This window comes from Mustelus asterias, chromosome 24 (genome assembly GCF_964213995.1).
Source record: "Mustelus asterias chromosome 24, sMusAst1.hap1.1, whole genome shotgun sequence".
NCBI lineage: Eukaryota > Metazoa > Chordata > Chondrichthyes > Carcharhiniformes > Triakidae > Mustelus > Mustelus asterias.
The window spans coordinates 25758483-25778828 of record NC_135824.1 but is presented as its reverse complement, the minus strand read 5'-3'; the positions used below and the strand labels follow the sequence as shown (position 1 = coordinate 25778828).

Below are 20346 nucleotides of genomic sequence, written 5' to 3'. Positions count from 1 at the left end.
ATATGGCACCTGACAGCAGAATTGTTATTGTTGCTCTAACCGATCCAGACACGGGGTGGTTGAGGGGAAAGAGGTGGACCTCGTTAGTCTATGGATCCACAGATCCTCCTCATACAATCCCTACAGTGAAGAAGGAGGCCATTCGGCCCATCAAGTCTGCACCAACTCCCTGACAGGGTATCTTACCCAGGCCCTCTTCCACCCCCCCCCTCCCACACATCTACCATGGCTAATCCATCTAACCTACACATCTTGGGACATTAAAGGGGCAATTTAGCATGGCCAATCCACCTAATCTACACATGTTTGGATTGTGGGAGGAAACTGGAGCACCCGGAGGAAACCCACACAGACAGGGAAAGAATGTGCAAACTCCACATAGTCACCCAAAGCCGGAATTGAACCCGGGTCCCTGGCGCCGTATGGCAGCAGTGCTAACCACTGTGCCACCGTGCACTTCCACATCTTTAAAAAATATTTGCAAAAGTAGGGATGAATGACAGGACATAGGATTGTACCAAGCATTCCTCATGACAAAGTCGCATTCTCAGCTATACTCTTGGGAGGCCGGGCAGTGAGGAAGGAGGATTTCATAAATAAACAGAAAGGGGTAATCACCAGGCGCTACTGTTATTGACTTTTACTGTTTCCAAACTAACATAGTCAGAGGACAGGAGTTTGCCATCCATTCAACAGAGCAAAGGTCCATTGTACAAAAGGGTTTAGATAAAAGGACAAAAATAAACAAATTTTAAAAATTGAGACAAAACAGTTTTTCAAAATTAAAACCCAATATCCTCAGGAAGGAAGAGGATGCAGTAGAATTACAATCCAGATAGTTTAAAAATATGGTACACCGCTCTTTTAATTGGAACGTACAACACCAAATGCTTATTTTCATTCATCTAAATGACAGGGAGAACACTAGAATAATAACTACCGAGGAATAAACCTTCAGTGCATCATGTTCATTAATTTTAGAGGGTTCTTACTATTGGACTGGCGTGGCCAGTATGTTTATCTTTCATGTATTTTTAGAAACTAGTAGCAGTAGAAAGTGCTGACGCAGGCAAGTACGATTCATTGGCCTGATTTTAAAAAAGGAACAGATATGTCACTGTAAGAGTTACGCGGCCCTCAGAAACTCTACTTCTGAATGGATAATTCCGTGACATGGTTCACGTTATGAAGCCTTGTTTTGGTGATGTACGGCAGATGAAAATGTCACGCGTTACTTCCAGAATTCCACAAAAAGAGTAGTTTTCCAGTTAGACAGAATCAGCTATACGGAAGAATCCTAATGTTCTGTAATTCCTTTCATTTGTAAAAAAGTAATAAAGTCTATTTTGCGCTGGAGGTTTCTAGTTGCAATGGATCTTGATCACTGTCAGCTTGGAAAGAATGTCAATGTGATAATCCCCAGCTGCACACTGATATCCAGCAACATGGCCTCCTTAGAGGCAATTCTCTCAGACATTAAGATAACCCCTCCTATAAGGGAGGTCATTTGAAAATAAGTGAAACATAGTTCCTCTCCACATTTTCTTTCTTAACTACATACAGTATTGTGATAATACCACTCGAGTAGAGCCTTCCACCAATACTCTAATACCCAAGTAAGACCATCTAGTCATTACGACTAAGCTCCCAATCCACGAGTGCACATTTAATCTGGAACCCTTCCCCTCTGTCGTCTACTTCTCTTTAATCTTGTTTGTCAACTACTGATATCCAGGTATTTGTGATGCCTCACATATACATCAATCTATTTGAATGCATAATATATCTTCCACACCTCTATAAGCCTTTTCCTTATCATTTATATTAATTGAAGAAGAGGTTGCCCGAGGTGCCCAGAACTCTGGATTTCTAACACGTTTGTATTCCGAATATCACAGTACTGGAACATTAAAATAACCCTCCGTGCAACTTTGCATACATGTATTTTTTTTTTTAAAGTTAAGGTTCATAATTTTGTTCAGTGGTTGCCATAACCTCTCTATGTTCGAGGAAGGTAAATATGGGCTAGTGACTACAAGCCTGTATGGGCAGATTGAGGCGCTCAGCTTGCTGCAACCAGAATAAAATAGCCTCAAGCTCCAGCAGTAATATTTACATTGGCTCCAGGGACAACTGTGCCATCTTGTTTACCTTGCAGTGCTGTTGTTGAAAATCGGGCTGCTGTCAGGGGTAGGGCTTTAAAGTAAAAAGAAACCTTAAAAGACCTCAGCTCTCATCCAAGAACACTTAGGAAAAACTGAATGGCTTATTGGTAATTTTAACCCACTGGTAGCCAATAAAGCCACTCAAGTAAACAAAATTCAAACATGTTACAAAAGGATTATGGGCACCTCATGTGTAAATTAAAATGGTGTGACACCTACCTCAACAATATCAGAGTTGGTTCTGCTTTCGTGGGGTTCATTATACTCTGTGTATTTGAGTAAAACTTTGTCCATGTCAGTGCTAGCATACTGAAACAACTTGTTTGAACTGTTGAAGATTATCAAAGCAATCTCACAGTCACACAGTACACTCAGTTCATAGGCCTTCTTCATTAATCCAAATTTTCTCTTTGTGAACGTCACCTGCATTGGAAAAAAAAGAAAAGCGTTACGTCTAATTTTGTAAATCTGAAGAACTTAAGTAGCAGAACCCTACAGTGGCAGTGTGAATTCCTGGGGATTAAAATAACGGTTTTTAAATAGTCCACTTAGCTAAAAAAGAAAGACAAACATAGGACAAAAACAGAAGAAATTTAACAATAAATAAATAATTCATCGCAAAAGTTCTTTCCTAGTTGATGGGATCTCAACTTGTACTTCTTACCATATCTACTCATTGTCTCTTCCTTCAAAAATGCATCTAACCTCCGTCTGCGCTGTAACATGCCCATGATTTAAATCCATCTATAGTATTTGAATATTTGATATGTCCATGAAATTGTGAGAGATACCTTCTGTCTAAATTAACCTATTTGCCTCCAACTTCCTAATGCCCACCATCTAATTCCCATTATCTCCTGATCAAATTCATCCATTTCCATAATAGTTTTGAGAAATTTCTGCCATTTAGTCATGTTGAAGTGCCTCTTTTGAAATGAGTGTAAAGTGATTTTAAAATAAATAAAGTACTAACAATTTTACTTATGGCAGTCACTTCATCCCATTCATGTAGATGGAGAATAAAAATTTAGTGACAATGCGCCATGACATTCAATTGATTGATTTGTGGGTAATTGACTCCAAAAAAGGTCTGACTCCTGCTGTGTCTTACTTTTCAGTCAAGGCGATGGACAAGAAGAATCAGGGAAATTCTTATTTCTAATTGCTATCCAGTGGCTGGTCCTGGAAACATCTATGTGTTACTGTCAGCTGAGGGACAGCCTTGGCTTCACACGTGGTAGCTTCCAAGGTCAAGTTGCTTGACATTGGAGCACAGGGCTCTACGGCCCACCAAAATTCCCTGTGAGTGAGTCACATAGGATGACTGGACAGCTTAGCGGAAAGTGACCCCAAGCAATGACCAAACAACTTCAGGAAACAAACAACAGAAATTTAAAGAAAAAAGAAATAAAAACAAACAGTCATTGGCTCTCCTCCCAAAGTCCAATACAATCACATTTCATCAAGGTTCCTGGATTGTGGCCAATTTAAATAACTCATTTGTCCATTTTGAAATTTCAGTAACAATTTAGATTTTTAAATTGGAAATTCTGCAGCAGTTTATATACACATTGGGGAGCTCATTAGAAGGGGAATTACAATAGACCTCAGAAAATGAATATAATTATATAACGTTTCATCCAGAAGATGACAACACTCCAATTCCAGAAAGTTAAAGCACACATGGCTCCTGTTATTCTACCATTATACTCATGTCATATGAGCCAAAATTTACTTTTTGCCTCCATGCAAAAACATTGAAAATAGTACATAAAGAAATTTAATGAAGGAAAGTCGGCAAAAAGAAAATAATTTTATGGTGCAAAGCATTGTATTAAGCAGCTTTATAAAGTCATCAACTGCTTAAATCCCTCTCCCCTATTTTCATCTCCAATAAGTGCTAAGATTGAGATCAGCTCAGCTGCCTCTGCCACCTCCCTTCCTCTCTCCTCACTTGCTGGGCCAAGTTTCCCTTCCTCCCTCGCCCTGAACTCACACTGACCTCTAGTTTCTCTCCTCATGCCCTCTCCAAGCTCATCTTGTCCACGAGAGCCAAAATGGCTCTTATCAAAGTCACGGATTACACCCTATGTGACAGCGACCAAGGTAAACAATCCCTTCACTTCCCGTCTGCAGCTTTTCACATACCATCCTCCTCCAACACTTCTCTACCATCATTCAGCCAGGAAGCCACCCACCCAACAATGACTTTCCTTCCATGAGATGAAGGGAGGCGGGGGTGGAAGGGGAGGGAAATGTTCACAATCTTCAGCAACATTGGTGACTGCTCAGATACTGAAGCAGTCCATCTCTATATGCAACAAGAACAGAACAACATTCAAGCTTGAGATTATATGTGGCATGAATGATAATTGCCAGTTAGAACATAGAACATAGAACATTACAGCGCAGAACAGGCCCTTCGGCCCACGATGTTGCACCGACCAGTTAAAAAAAAACTGTGACCCTCCAACCTAAACCAATTTCTTTTCGTCCATGAACCTATCTACGGATCTCTTAAACGCCCCCAAACTAGGCGCATTTACTACTGATGCTGGCAGGGCATTCCAATCCCTCACCACCCTCTGGGTAAAGAACCTACCCCTGACATTGGTTCTATAACTACCCCCCCTCAATTTAAAGCCATGCCCCCTCGTGCTGGATTTCTCCATCAGAGGAAAAAGGCTATCACTATCCACCCTATCTAAACCTCTAATCATCTTATATGTTTCAATAAGATCCCCTCTTAGCCGCCGCCTTTCCAGCGAAAACAATCCCAAATCCCTCAGCCTCTCCTCATAGGATCTCCCCTCCATACCAGGCAACATCCTGGTAAACCTCCTCTGCACCCTCTCCAAAGCCTCCACATCCTTCCTGTAATGTGGGGACCAGAACTGCACACAGTACTCCAAGTGCGGCCGCACCAGAGTTGTGTACAGTTGCAACATAACGCCACGACTCCTAAATTCAATCCCCCTACCAATAAACGCCAAGACACCATATGCCTTCTTAACAACCTTATCTACTTGATTCCCAACTTTCAGGGATCTATGCACACATACACCTAGATCCCTCTGCTCCTCCACACTATTCAAAGTCCTCCCGTTAGGCCTATACTCAACACATCTGTTATTCCTACCAAAGTGAATTACCTCACACTTCTCCGCATTAAGCGCCAGGCAATGACCATTTCCAACATGAGAGAATCTAACCAAATCCTCATGACTTTGAATGACATTACCATCGCTGAATCCCTAACTATCAACATCCTGGGGCTTACCATTGACCAGAAACTTAACAGAACCAACCAAATAAATACTGTAGCTACAAGAATGGGTCAGAGGCTAGGAATTCTGCAAAAGTAACTTACCTCCTGACTCCCCAAGGCCTATCCACAATCTACGATGAACTGGTCAGGAGTGCGATGGAATGCTCTCCCCTTGCCTGGATTAATACAGATCCAACAACATTTAAACTTGACACCATCAAGGACAAATGGGTCCACTTGATTGGCACCCCATCCACTACCTTGAACATTCTTTCCCTCCACCACTGACGACTGCAGCAACTCAGCAAAGCTCCTTAAAACAGCACACTCCAAACCTGCAACCTCCTCGAAGGACAAGGGCAGCAGATACATGGGAATGCCACCACCTGCAAGTTCCCCTCCAAGTCTCACACTATCCTGACCTGAAACTACATCATTGTTCCTTCACTGGCGCTTAGTCAAAAATCCTGGAACTCCCTCCCGAACAAACCATGGGTGTTCCTGCACCATTCAAAGCGACAGCACACCATCACCTTCTCAAGGGCAATAAATGTTGGCCTTGCTAGCAACACCCACATCTCATGAACAAATTTTTGAAAATAAGCAATTAAATGGGAGACACACCAGTAGAAGACCCATACTTAGTCCAGCTTATGGAGTTTATGATCTCACAAGTGTGATCAAGGTCTGGATTAATTTAGTTAGGAGTATTTCTAAACTACTGGACAATCATCATTATTCCCCACCCTTCAAAAAATTAAGATACTTAGTTTGTCTTATGAGCAGCTGATTTTAAATTTAGTATTTAATCTATTTTTGTTTGCAGTTAAAAATAACTGAGTGGAAATATTCACAAAACAAATAAAGCAGAACATAAGACTCCCCTTGGTTTTGTTCAATTACTACTCAATAATTCATTTTTCAAAAACACAAACTGTTTGTTCTGGAAACCAGAAGAATTTGAGGTCATTCTACTCCATATATTGCTGATTTTACACATTAACCAGGTTTCTGCTCATTAAGCACCTCAGACAATTCTGAATCCATGTTGTTTTCCTTTCCCGTTTGTGACAAGGGTTTCAACACCATGAATGCCACCAGGGTGGCACAGTGGCTAGCACTGCTGCCTCACAGCATCAGGGACCTGGGTTCAATTCTGGCCTCGAGGGTGACTGTGCGGAGTTTGCACCTTTTCCCCATGTCTGCGGGGGATTTCCTCCAGATGCTCCGGTTTCCCCTCACAGACCAAAGATGTGCGGGTTAGGTTGATTGGCCATGCTAAATTGCCCTTTAGTGTCAGGGGACTAGCAGGGTAAATACGTGAGGTTATGGGGATAAGTTACTGGGTGGAATTGTCATCAGTGCAGACTCTATGGGCCAAATAGCCTCCATCTGCACTGTAAGGATTCTATAATTCTGTGCTATTGCCAGTCAGGAATATGTCACTGTATCATGTGGGAGCCACACTCTGTTTACTGTCTCCACATTTGCTGTGCTAACCTGCAGGTCCTGTCAGGTAATCTTTATTCAACACAATTCAACGTTTAAAGGTTTGACATTCATGAAAAACATTAACAACCTTCGCAATTGCCGTCAATACGGTTATCCCCATACCTGACCACCTTTAAAGAAACTGCCTTTCATTTAAACTTATTCATCAGCCCTTCAAAGCTGCTTGCACGCAATACTCTTTGAGCTCTCAACATCAGAGCCAACATGGACTCTGAGCTTCCCAATGTTACGTAAAGGGAAACAAACGTCACAGCTGTCAGCGGGGTCAGCACCCTAATGGTTGGCAGCAGAAACCGTGATCTAAAAAAATCTACCCGTGCCTACCTTCTCTGTTTAATGCAAACAAGGCAGCAAGGGGAATGGGAGGGGGAGTGGCGTAAATGGGGAGAAAAGGCACTTGCCTTGTTTACAACTGGTAGCCAGACCAAAACACATTGAAATCTCAGCTCCCAGCAGCCAGTTCTATGGTGACGTCAAGGATGTTGACAGAAACATGACTGCTCTTGCAAGAAATGAGTACCACGCATGTATGTATAATGAAACCCAATCAATCAGTGATAAAAACAGTTACAGCAAGCATTTTCTTTTTGTTTTGCATAGCATGTCGAGGCACTGAATTAGATAACTGAAGTTCGCAACTCTGCAAAATAGAATTAAACCAAAATAAAGCCTTAAGAAAATGATTGTCAATGAATGATTAGTTTGTGGAATATATTGATATTGTACTGATGTTGTACAGCTGCGGCATGAGTACAATCCTTCCTAACACTGATAACTTGCTCCGAGGCACAATTTTTAAAAATCACAGCAGCCTATTGCTATGTATGTTTACAGGCCAGGTGGCTGTCATTTGGCCGGTTTTATTTGTACTGGTTCTTTGCAAAAGTAACCCAAAAACTAACCACACTGGTCTGCTTTCACCACCATCCCGCCCCTGCCCCCTAATATCATAATAAGAAGTTTAACAACACCAGGTTAAAGTCTAACGGGTTTATTTGGTAGCAAAAGCCACTAGCTTTCGGAGCCTTAAACTCCTTTTTCAGGTGAGTGGGAATTCTGTTCACAAACAGGGCATATAAAGACACAAACTCAATTTACAGAATAATGGTTGGAATGCGAATACTTACAACTAATCAAGTCTTAAAGGTACAGACAATGTGAGTGGAGAGAGCATTAAGACAGGTTAAAGAGATGTCACATTTAACACATCTCTTTAACCTGTCGTACAACATCAGTACAATATCAATATATTCCACAAACTAATCATTCATTGACAATCATTTTCTTAAGGCTTTATTTTGGTTTAATTCTATTTTGCAGATTCGTAGGTTCATGTTATCTAATTCAGTGCGAACTTCAGTTATCTAATTCAGTGCTTCGACATGCTATGCAAAACAAAAAGAAAATGCTTGCTGTAACTGTTTTTATCACTGATTGATTGGGTTTCATTATACATACATGCGTGGTACTCATTTCTTGCAAGAGCAGTCATGTTTCTTCATCCAAATAGAGGACCATCAGCATTGCACCCAAGTATCAGCCTGAAAATGGGTTTGAACCCAAGCCTTCGGGATTCAGAAGCCATTCCCAACTGAAGTACTTTGATTACACTCAAAGCAGCAGAGAATCAAATAGATATCAACACCATTTATTCAAACCTAGCCCCTGAGCAAGAAGCAGGCTTGATCGAGTAGCCGCCACCTGATTGTAGTCTCCATTGGTTTCAATGGAGGGTAAAATGGGCAGAGCGTAAAGTGGGCCACTGACTTGAACCCGCTTGGTTTTGGACCCCCTCAAACTAGGTCAAAACTACACCCAAAATCTCTCCAACATTGCTCCTTATTTCAACCACAAAACAGAAAATCTGCTTGGACAAGTTCATGCGTGCAACGCATTTCCATTTCTGAAATTTTAAAGGTCCGTCACACGGGCACTATGTAATAGATCGCAGGCACGGGAAGATAAAAAGAAAAATGTGGTAAAATAATTCTAATTTATTCCAACCTTACTGCAGCAGAGGAATAAAAAGAGAGACATACACTTTTGCACCATTTTTGTGCTGTGTTCCATTCCTTAATATGCAAATCTATGTTGGCACAGAGTGAAGTAACCTTGTAGGCCAGCTCTCCGTGTTCAGCTCCCAAGGGCACCTTTCTGTTACCGCACACACAGACGTACACACTCGTGTCTCAGTTGCAAACAATTTTTCAAAAATCTCATATATATGTTGAACAGAATGGATGGCATAAAGAGCTGGCTGTATGCAGAAGCAAATTAATATTTGAATAAGTTCACTTAAAATTAAGGCTGACTCAGAATCCAGAATTGAACGCGTCAACATAAATAATTAGACAGCATCATTTAGCAATCCTACTCCTAGCTCCAAGCGGTAATATTAATGGGCTGATGACAATTGCACCCAGTCACATGTCAATAGTACAAATCACATTTAATTTCAAGTATTAAGAGATCAGTAGGAAAGATTGCGATATGTCAAGAGTTCATAGGCATGAACCTACGAACGATTTAAAAGCCAGATATGTCTGATCTAGTCCCATTTGCAGATTTTCTCTTCTCCATTATGAAAAAAGGCAGCTATGAAGAGTACTTAATGTGAGGTTCTGAAGCATCCTGGAGCTAAATCTCAACAGTCATTATACATTTGAGTCATGGTTAAACTATACACCCAACCAAACAGACCAATGCGATAAAACTTCTCCACAGATGCTGCGGGATATTTCCAGCATTCTTGATTATGCTATAATAAAATGGTAGTTGAGTCAAAGAATGTCTCAGAAGGTACATGGGTTTGAAAGTGCAACAAGACCATTCCTCAAATTTCCACACTCCCCCTTTCCTTACCTGTCTGTTACGTTCATCCATAATCCTCGTAATCTGAATCTTTTTCCGCCCCATCTTCAACTTCCTGTCTCCAATAAATCAGTGTGCAATCCTAGCCTTGTCAGTATTTAATATTCTTCTAGTGCATGGTACAAGACTTCTCCTTTTGGCTTTCTTCTTGTAGACCTGGTCAGTTTAGCTCCTCTGCCAAAGCCTAGAGTGAGTAAAGAAAATAAAAAGATGCATAAATTAAAAATGTTGCCATGGGAACTCACTTTCTTGCAGGTTTAAACTTTTTATTTAAAAAAAAGAGACAACAGATAAAACCAAACCTAAAATGAAAAATCCCAAAAGATGGAGCAACCAGATGTAGCATCAAAAGAATTCAATCGGATGCTGCTTGAGTAAAGAAATACAAAATATGGAGAAAGACTCAGAAAATAATTGTGACAACTTACATTAAAATAAAGATTAATGTGTGATTTGATAAAGGTGTGTAAAATTATGAAGGATGGGCTGGAGTAGTGGAAACAGATTCGTTCTAGTGACTGAGGATAATAGAACAAGGGGAGGCGATGATCTAGTGGTATTATTGCTAAACTATTAATCCAGAAACTCAGTTTATGTTCAGGGGACTTGGGTTCGAATCCCACCACAGCACATAGTAGAATTTGAATTCAATAAAAAATATATTTAGAATTAAGAACCTATTGATGACCATGAAACCATTGTCGATTGTCAGAAAAACCCATCTGGTTCACTAATGTCCTTTAGAAAAGGAAATCTCCTGTCCTTACCTGGTCTGGCCTACATGTGACTCCAGAGCCACAGCAATGTGGTTGACTCTCAACTGCCCTCTGAAATGGCCTAGCAAGCCACTCAATTCAAGGGCAACTAGGGATGGGCAATAAATGCTGGCAAGCCAGCGACGCCCATGTCCCATGAATGAATAAATAAAATTAAAGGGATGCAGAAAATTCCGATTAAGTAAGGAAGGTTTACGAGCAGACATCAGAAAAAACATCTTTATTTTTCCACATAAAAGAATTGGTAATGCTGTGAAACAATCAGTGTTGGGAACTGAAAGAGAGATCATGTCAACATTTGAAATGTAAGATAGTTGGTTGAATTGAATACATGAATATGGGAACAAGCTGCATGTTGCCTTCTGCAAATAGCAAGGTTGATTCTGATGGAATACAGCAAGACATTTCTCTTTGCAAGAATTTTCTCTGATTGCTAACAACATTCCATCAGTGAGCAGATAAAGACCGCGTGCCAACATGCAAATTGCTGGTGACAAGCAGGAACAAGTTTTGTTCAAGATTCCCAACTATTTTACCAGCGTCCCAAACATCAGTTTACCTCGATGTTTCTCAAACGTGATCATCAAGCCAAACAGCTAAATGACTGGGACTTCTTCATATTTACCAACAGGCTACAGTGAAATTAATCTTTCCTGTCAAGAAGTTATTGATTTAGTTTTCACAGCACTGAAGTCATTTTTTCCAATCTACAATCCAATTCTTAATCTATAAATGGCTGCATCAGCTTGATTCCCACTGATCTATCAAATGAGAAGTTATACATTCATTACAACTTGCAACTTATATAGCACCTATAATGTAAAAAGAAATCCCAAGGTGCGTTACAGGGAATGTAGCAAATAGAAAATTGAAAATGAGCCAAACAAGCTGATATTTTTCTGTAAAGTGCCACGTTTAAAGAGACATCTTAGATGGAGAGCTTTGGGGAGGGAATTAAAGACCAAAGGCCGAAGCAGTTGAAGACATGACCACCAATGATGGAACAATTAAAATGGGGGATGCACGGGAAGCCAGAATTGGAGAAGTGCCAAAATCTTGAACACTTGTCGGGCTGGAAGAGGCTGCAGAAAGAGGGGGGATCAAGGGCATGGAGGAACTTCAAAACAAGGATGAGCATTTTGACCATTAGCTATTGGTGAATCAGGAGCTAATGTTGATCAGCTAGCACAAGGCTTTAACCAGTGAACAGGTCTTGATGCAAGTTAGGATACAGCAGTAGAGTTTTGGATCATTTCATAGGACTGTCCAAACACCAGAAGGGCAAACCTACAGCCAAATTTAACCTGGGCAATGGGGTCTTACCTGCTGGTTGCAGAGCTGGTGAGAGTCACATTCATTAGGGAAAGTCGACCTGTGTTAAGTGGTGGGCAATTCCGCATTGCCATTAGCGCTACTGGGGAAACAATGGCAGCTGTTGACATTGCGCCCACCAGAGACCTAGGATCAGCAAGAGGTCCAGACCACATGTGAATGAAGGCAGGGAAGCTTTGAGGGGGTTTTGGGGGGCGGGGGAGTGGGGAGTTGCTAGGGAGGCCAGAAGAGTGAGCAGAGGGATAGATCTCAGTGGCTGTGGACACCAGCTCCCCCACCGCCCTAGCCCTCATCCCAATGTCAGATCTCTCGATCAAAAGAAGAACCCCTTCCCCCCCCAAAATGGAGTCCTCAAGCCAGCCTAACAAGGTTTGTTTTTTGGGCTCCCTGCATGGCGACTGCCCCATCCATTGTTTGACTAATTATGGGCCACTTAGGGTCTCAATGACGTGTGGAAGCCGTCCACGAACCTTCCAGCTCCAAATTTAATTAGACAGAGGTGGGAACACAGCACACGCTCATGCAGTTAAATGCCCACTGCCTCCAAAATCACCACTGGGAGGGAATTAAAGTCCGCCCCTGGAATGTATCAAATGCATGGTCAATGGCTTCAAGAGTAGGTGAGCTGAGACAGGGGTAGAGTTCAGCAAAATTGTTGTCTAGTTTCAAGAAGAAATTAAATATCGCTCTTGGGGCTAAAGGGATCAAGGGATATGGGAGGAAGGGGGATCAGGATATTGAATTCGATGATCAGCCATGAGCAAAATGAATGGCGGAGCAGACTCGAAGGGCTGAATGGCCTACTCCTGCTTCTTGTTTCTATGCAATATTGTGGAGTTAAAAGTTGGGTGTCTTTCAGAGGGGGCACATATTTAATCAGGAATCCACTCCTTGTCCTCCTTTTGTTTCCCATCTACCTGCTATCTCTCGGTGGCAATATCCAGAAGTACAATGTCAGGTTTGATTTGCACATTGACGGGGACATTTGTCGTCTTATCTCTATTACCCTCCATGGTTGCACTTATCCTGGTCATTTTCATTCAGGGCTTGCTGGATGTCATGTAAAGTTGACGTGACTTTACATGTCAACTTTGGTGTCAAATTGGTTCAGCTTCAAAAATGATCAGGAAGCGGGATGGAGTTAGTGGCATGGAGCTAAGATAATGACTTCAATCTTCCCAATATTTAGCTGGAGGAAGTTTCTGTTCATCATTCTTTAATGCCAGACAAGCACTGTGACAAATTAGACAGTGGAGGGGTTGAAGGAGGTGAGAATCATCAATGTACACATGGAACCTGAGATTGTATTTCTGGATAATGCCACCGAGGGACAGTAGGTAGATGTGAAACAAGAGGAGGACAATGAGAGATCCTTGGAGAACTCCAGATATCCCAAGAGAGAAGCCACTGCAGGAGATTATCTGTGTATGATGGGATAGATAAGAATGGAACAAGGCTAGGTAGCAATTAATAAAAGCACAGCAAGTGTAATTTTACATAACATCCAACAAGCCCGGAATAAGAATTACCGGGATGAGTGCAGCCATGCAAGGGATTAGAGATAAGGTGACATATATCCCTTTAGAATCCAAAGCTTTCATCCTCTGATGAAGTTACATATTCAATTTGATAATTACACAAACCCAACTTCAAAATGCTGTATCTCAATGGTTTCTAAAGTACAGAAATCTACTTGCTCCAATTGTTATGCAGACACTGAGTGAATCACAACTTAAATTATGTCTTTAAATAAGGCCAGTGACTGACATGTTCCAAGTTTCTTACTTCAGTGATCATTAATACAATTAAAAGTAGGAATGCTGACCATTGTAACACAACTATGATTCCTTCCTATAGATACAAAAAATATATATAATGTTTTCTCTTTTTTGTTACTCCCAACATCAAACAGAAGCCTACACAGCTAATCAACATCTGCTATGTTATTCATTGCTGAATGAGAAGTTAACACAGAACGAATTGATCCTCAAGGAATTCTAGAGTATATAATAACATCTAATGGATATGGGATAGTAATTTCAAAGCTGTAACCTTATCAGAGTTCAGCTAAGACTAAGTCAGGAGCCAGGGAGTAGTGACTAACTTTTAGCCAAAATAAATAATTCCAAGCATCACCTGTTCAAGGGCTGCCCTCACAAACCATTAAGACTTATTTTTAGTGATATAGCCACCCATTTGCCCTCCTTCCATCCCCACACTTGACCAAGTATTTCCCGTTTCCTTCCAATCAAGCAACCGCACAATTACCCCCTTCCTAACTATGTTTGTATGTATAAGAATTATGGTTACCTTCCCTACCAAAGTGATTCAGTGCTGTGAAGTATTTTAGTATATCAAGAAGAAATACAAGTCATGGTTTCCCTAAATGCATTCACATGCTCCCCCCTCTGTGGATGTTTCCCCCCCCCCCCACCAAGTGACAGAAATAATCATGTATATAAAACCCAAACTAAGTTAAGACTGCTGTCTCCTGCGAAGGATGTGACTACCCATTTACTTCTCTGCACATTCTAGTTCTTGGGAAAAATAACAAGTGAAGAATTCACACCCCCTCTTTTAATCAGAATCCTGCAACTGACAAAATTGTGTCACTTATGGTTCAGAGTTTGCTTTTGCGTTCATCTTTATAGATTGAAAAGTAATTATCAGGCCGTCAAACATTAGTTTACTTTGAAAAAAATTGATTTGATTTTGAACACAACAATCAATTACTGAGATACAAAGGATGGAACTTTCATTGCAGCGAGAGCATATTACTGGGCCATAGCCGATTGAACACCTATTAAACACTTCACTCAAGTTTTTCTCTCCATTGAAGTCAATTTACTACCAGTTGTTTTGCATCCTTGTCAAAAAGTTGAAAGTTCTGCCCAGTGTTTTGGGCATCCTTCTACCTCCAATACGAAGTGCAGGCATGTACAAAGCATCATTCCTGATTGCAGCATGTACTAAGTTTGAACTAGCTGGCCTTCCGACCAAGAGCAAAGCAATACAAACTGACATCCAGTGGGCACTCTTAATTCTGCATTCACCAGCTTATTCAGCCCAAGCAAGGTGAACCCCCACCAGACTGCTATTTTTTTTTAAAATTGATACACCAGCAACAATAAAGAGCTGATTTTCACTTGGTCTTCCTGACTGCCATTGGGACATTTGATGCAGCACAGACCTGTGGTAACGTCAGAGTCACCAACGTGAACAGAATTCATATTGACAATGTCATCTTACACACGTACTGACCAAAATTTAACCAGCATTAACTTCCCTTTTTTGCATTCTTTCACAGGATGTCGACATCGCTGGCTAGGCCAGCATTTTCATTGTTAATCCCTAATTGCCATCGAAAAGCTGGTGACGAGCTGCCATTTTGAACCACTGCAGTCCGCATGCGGCAGATACATCCACAATACTGTTAAGATTTTGACCCAGTGACACTGAGGGAATGGTGATACTGGCCAAATTCTCTGGTCATTCAATGGGATTCTCTGGTCCCCTGCAACGAATGGAGATTTGGCTGAGTGTCAAATTCTCCATCTCGCTTGCAGCAGTGGTGGGGCATGAACGGTCAGAGAATTCCAGCTATTGTTCCAAGTCAGGATGGCATGTAGCTTGGAGGGGAAACTCCAGAGGGTGGTGTTCCCATGCATCTACTGCCTTTGTCCTTTTAGATGGTAGAGGTCGCGGGTTCAAAAGGTACTGTCAAAAGGAGAGTTGCTGCAGTGCATCTTGTAGATGGCACATACTGTTGCCACTGTGCATTGGTGGTGGAGGGAGTGGATCATAGAATCCCTACAGTGCAGGAGGCCGCCATTCGGCCCATCACGTCTGCACCAACCACAATCCCACCCAGACTCTATTCCTGCAACTCCACATATTTACCCTGCCAATCCCCCTGATACTACGGTCAATTTCACATAGCCAATCCAACCTGCACATCTTTGGATTGTGGGAGGAAACCAGAGCACCTGGAGGAAACGCATGCAGGCACGGGGAGAATGTGCAAACTCCACTCAGTGACCCGAGGCCAGAATTGAACTAGGGTCCCTGGTCCTGTGAGGCGGCAGTGCTAACCATTGTGCCACCATGCAGCCTTTAGATGTTAGATGGTGGATGGGGATGCCAATCAAATGGGCTGCTTTGTCCTGGATGTCCTGAGCATTAGTGGAGCTGCACTCATCCAGGCAAATGGAGAGTATGCCATCACGCTCATGACTTGTAGATTGTGGAGAGGCTGTAGGAGTCAGGAGGCAAGTTGCTCTCCAGAGAATTCCCAGCCTCTGACCTGTTCTTGTAGCCACTTTGACTGGTCCAGTTTGGGTCAAATGGTAAACCTCCAGAGATGTTGATACTGGGGGTACTCAGCGATGGGAATGCCACTGATGGTCATGGGGAGTTAGTTAGTTTCTCTCCTTCTGAAGATGGTCATTGCCTGGAACTTGTGCAGCACAAATACTAATTGCCATTGAATATTGATAAATGTCTTGCTGCATATTGGCCATATTTTCCGAGAGGAAAGCTGGTAGCATGATTTAAAAGTAAACATAAAAGATTGGCTGTTTTAGATTGCTCACCCAGCAGCTGGCTTACAATATTGAAAGGGGAAGCCTTCGCAAGAGCATACTTAAATCTGTTCAATTGCCAGAATATAAGCTCAGTGCCTGCAGTTAGCCAACAAAATTGAATACTTCACCCACAAAGATCACTGCCTCGTAACTATTTCTAATTATCCATTACTTTTGTCATGATTTTTTGATTTTAACCAAATAAATCTGGTTTAAAAATTAAACTGGGATAGATTTTGGAATAAAGGCAGAATTTGATCCATTTGCTCAATTAACCCACACTTCTTTTTGCAAACAATTCAATGGGAAAATATTTGCAGGAGAGGGTGCAAGTTACAAGCCACGCTGTTAAAGATCTGAAATAAAGAAAGCTTTTTTTTTGAAAAAAAAACAAAAAGCTGGAAATTGATTTTGAAGCAGTCAACAATCTAAATGCAGTCAAAAATAAATTACTTCAAAAGTTGAAGAAATGCTCCTCTGATGCATCAGTAATTAACTATAGTCTATCATATATTAATTCCAGGGCTGCCCTGAATTACAACATTCATTCTGCACAAAAACAAAACATACTGCAAGATAATCACACAGGCACAATGCACAGAGAATGAGTCAGTTCAGTTAGCCAGTCAATTTAGATAAGTGGGGCTCGGATAAACAACTTAACTGTAAAACATCTCGGGGTTGTTAATCAACTACATCGCTCGAGGTTTAAATATAAACAACCCAGCATGCTTATCACTCACTTTCACTCCCAACTACATCCAGATTGTTTCTAAAATAGACAATTTCAAAATGTTTTTTTTTGCTGTATGGTCACAACAGTTGGGCAAGGGCGGCGCGGTGGCACAGAGGTTAGCACAGCTGCCTCAGAGCGCCAGGGACCCGGCTCAGGTCACTCCGTATGGAGTCTGCACGTTTTCCCGGTGTCTGCGTGGGTTTCCTCCGGGTGCTGGGGTTTCCTCCAACAGTCCAAAAGATGTGCAGGTTAGGTGCACTGGCCATTGTAAATTCTCCCTCAGCTTTTATTTTTTTTAAAAAAGCTTTCCTTATTTTAGATGTTTGCTGTCCTTGGGGTAATAGCGTTACCCGTAACTTGCATTCTCTCCTGCAAATATTTTCACATTGAATCATTTGCAAAAAGAAGTGCAGATTAATTGAACAAATAGATCAATTTCTGCCTTTATTCCAAAATCTATCCTACTTTGATTTTAAACGAGATTTATGCAGTTAAAACAAAAAATCATGACAAAGGTAATGTATACCCGAACGGGCACCGGAGTGTAGCAACTAGGGGATTTTCACAGGCACTTCATTGCAGTGTTGATGTAAGCCTACTTATGACACTAATAAATAAACTTTAAAACATCTTTAAACTTTAAAAAGTGTTCACGGAATTAGAAAATGTGTAGATAGTGCCCGTAAGGTCCCAGCTACCACCAACTCATGGCAGCAACTGGTCACTGTGTCTAAGAGGTCAGATTCTATTCTCACTATTCTGGATTTCAGCATGTGACGTTTAACATAACAGCCAGTGCAGCCTCGGTACAGACTTCTGTTCAGACTGGTTTGTAAATAACAGCAATGTACTGATTTTCTGCACACAACAGCAACTTCATATGTCATTTGGAAGCTGCCATCCAGTAACTTTATAGCCTTTCATCTTGATTAAAATCTGACCCTCGGAGCACCTGCTCGATTACTGCACAAATGCATCACCCAGTGTGGTACTGATTAAAAACCGTTACCACTCACTGCATCAAGTAGTATTTAGTCTCAAAATACCTAATAAAACAAAAGGCATCAATGGACAAATATTACATTAATGGGTAAATTCCTTGCCTTTTAAGAATAAAACAGCTACAGACAGGATTTCCCCAAGTTTAATCAACAGATTATAGCAGTAACTAAGTATAAAAGAAAAACCGGGGATGTTATAACCCTGAAAGAGAAACAAAATACTGGAATGCACAAATTAGTCACCCAACAAAAAGGTAAAAATTAATCTTTTGAGTAAATTCTTAAATTTAAAAACAAAACTTAGTTCAGAGGAAGTATCCAACTTGTAACATTAACACATCTTTTTTTCTTTCAGGTGTGACAAACGGGCATTTATTTTTGCTACAGCTAAATAATACTGGCCCCTGATTTTAAAAGAGAGATTTGCATTTGTAGAGCACCTTGCACAACCTCAGGGTGTCCCCACACACTTCACAGCCAAAGTAGTATTTGAAAACATAATCGCCATTGTATTGACAGAAAAGTCATAGCCAATCTGTGCACAGCAAGCTCCCACAATCGCGTCATGTTGCCATTGTAATGATAAGTCATTACTTTTTAAACATTTGTTCATGGGTTGTGAGTGTCACTGGCTGCACGAGTGTTTATTCCCCATCCCTAAATGCCCGTGAGAAGACGGTGCCTTCTTGAACTGCTACAAGTCTAGGTGTTGCTAATAAGGGAGTTCCAGAATATTGACCCACAGACCGTGAAGAAACGCCGATATAGTTCTCCAAGTCAGGATGGTGTGCGACTCGGAGGATTTGATGTAGGACTATGATGCCAACACAATTTCTGGTATCCATACATTCATGTATGGTTCAACCTGGAAATCCAGGCGCTGCCATCAGCGCTTCCCTGCTCCTCCATATGATGCGCTCTTGCGTGATCCTGCAGATGGATCTCTAAACAATCATCCGATTTGATGCAAACTTCCAATTTTACTCTGATAACTCGTTACAAAATCCCTTGGTGACTAAGGCTTAACTGAGTTTTTAAAACGGTATACTAACTCATAATTACTTTTGAACAATACCTCTGGCCCCGAAAAAATAAAATTATGTTTCTGAAAGGTCCTATTTCTCCATTATGATTAAAAAATTCCACAGATTTTAAAATAGTAAAGAAATTATATTTTGTCCATGATATTTCCGCTGCTTCCTAAATCCCATTTCTTTGTAACAATCTTTTCTCTGCCTATTTCTATAAAATGGTTAAAAATTGAAGCATGATTGAATTGAATGCTCTTACCTTCCTGGTTTGCTGGCTGAGAGAATTCTGCAAGAAGATTGGCTACTTAGACTGCCTACCTGAAAACATTCCCTATAGCTGATGGCAGAATGAAATTGACAGTGGGAAGGGTGGAATCCACACTGGGGCGATCACTAGATTTTGTAAATGGGTGACTTTCTTCAAGGTCAATGGCAAAGCACTGTCACTCTGCTGCTGAATAAAAATCAGGGCTGATATTAGCTAACTGCCACGGACAGAGCCTGCACTCCCTGATAAAGTGAAATATTATTCTTCATAAAATGTTGCTTTGGAAACCCTTTAATTCAGCACGAAAAGCCAACAGTCAATTTCTTTTAGCGTTAGCACGACTGCATTTTATGTGTGGATGTAAAATTTGGGACATCAAGCTTACATTCTATGGCACAGTATTAATGACTTATTTCAGATTGATTTTTCCGTGAATATATTAATATGTCCAACACTCTGGTCTGGACAGCACATAAACAATAAATAATAGAATTAACACCAGCAAGCTGATCTCAGTTAATCGAGTCAATAATAAAGTTTTTAAAAAAAAATTTTAACAACACAGTCTAGCAGTGAAAGATACGAGGGACATGAGATGCATCTCATCTGGGTTAATAGTTTTTCCACTAGCTTGATCCTAGGGCTTCAATAAAAAGTCAGTTCCAGCTCCTCTATGGAAATGTAGACAGTAATCCCTTTAGTATTCAAACTGACTAAGATATACCTAAACCTGTAATTCTCATTTCTACTTCCCCCAATCACACACACACACATTGCAATTCCATGAAAGTTACAAAGAGCCA

The 20346-nt window shown here is 41.0% G+C and overlaps 1 protein-coding gene across 16 annotated transcripts in view; it reads right to left on the bottom strand.

Moving 5' to 3' along the window:
* Positions 1-20346, bottom strand: part of LOC144511288 (myocyte-specific enhancer factor 2A-like) — a 229088-nt gene that overhangs the window by 122206 nt on the left and 86536 nt on the right. For all 16 annotated transcript variants that reach the window (XM_078241493.1, XM_078241489.1, XM_078241502.1 and 13 more), the window contains exons 2-3: positions 9808-10000; positions 2385-2588 (exon numbers count right to left, since the gene is read on the bottom strand). In XM_078241493.1, coding sequence (XP_078097619.1) covers positions 2385-2588; positions 9808-9861 — 258 coding nt within the window. In that variant the 5' untranslated portion in view covers positions 9862-10000. The remainder of the gene's footprint in view (positions 1-2384; positions 2589-9807; positions 10001-20346) is intronic.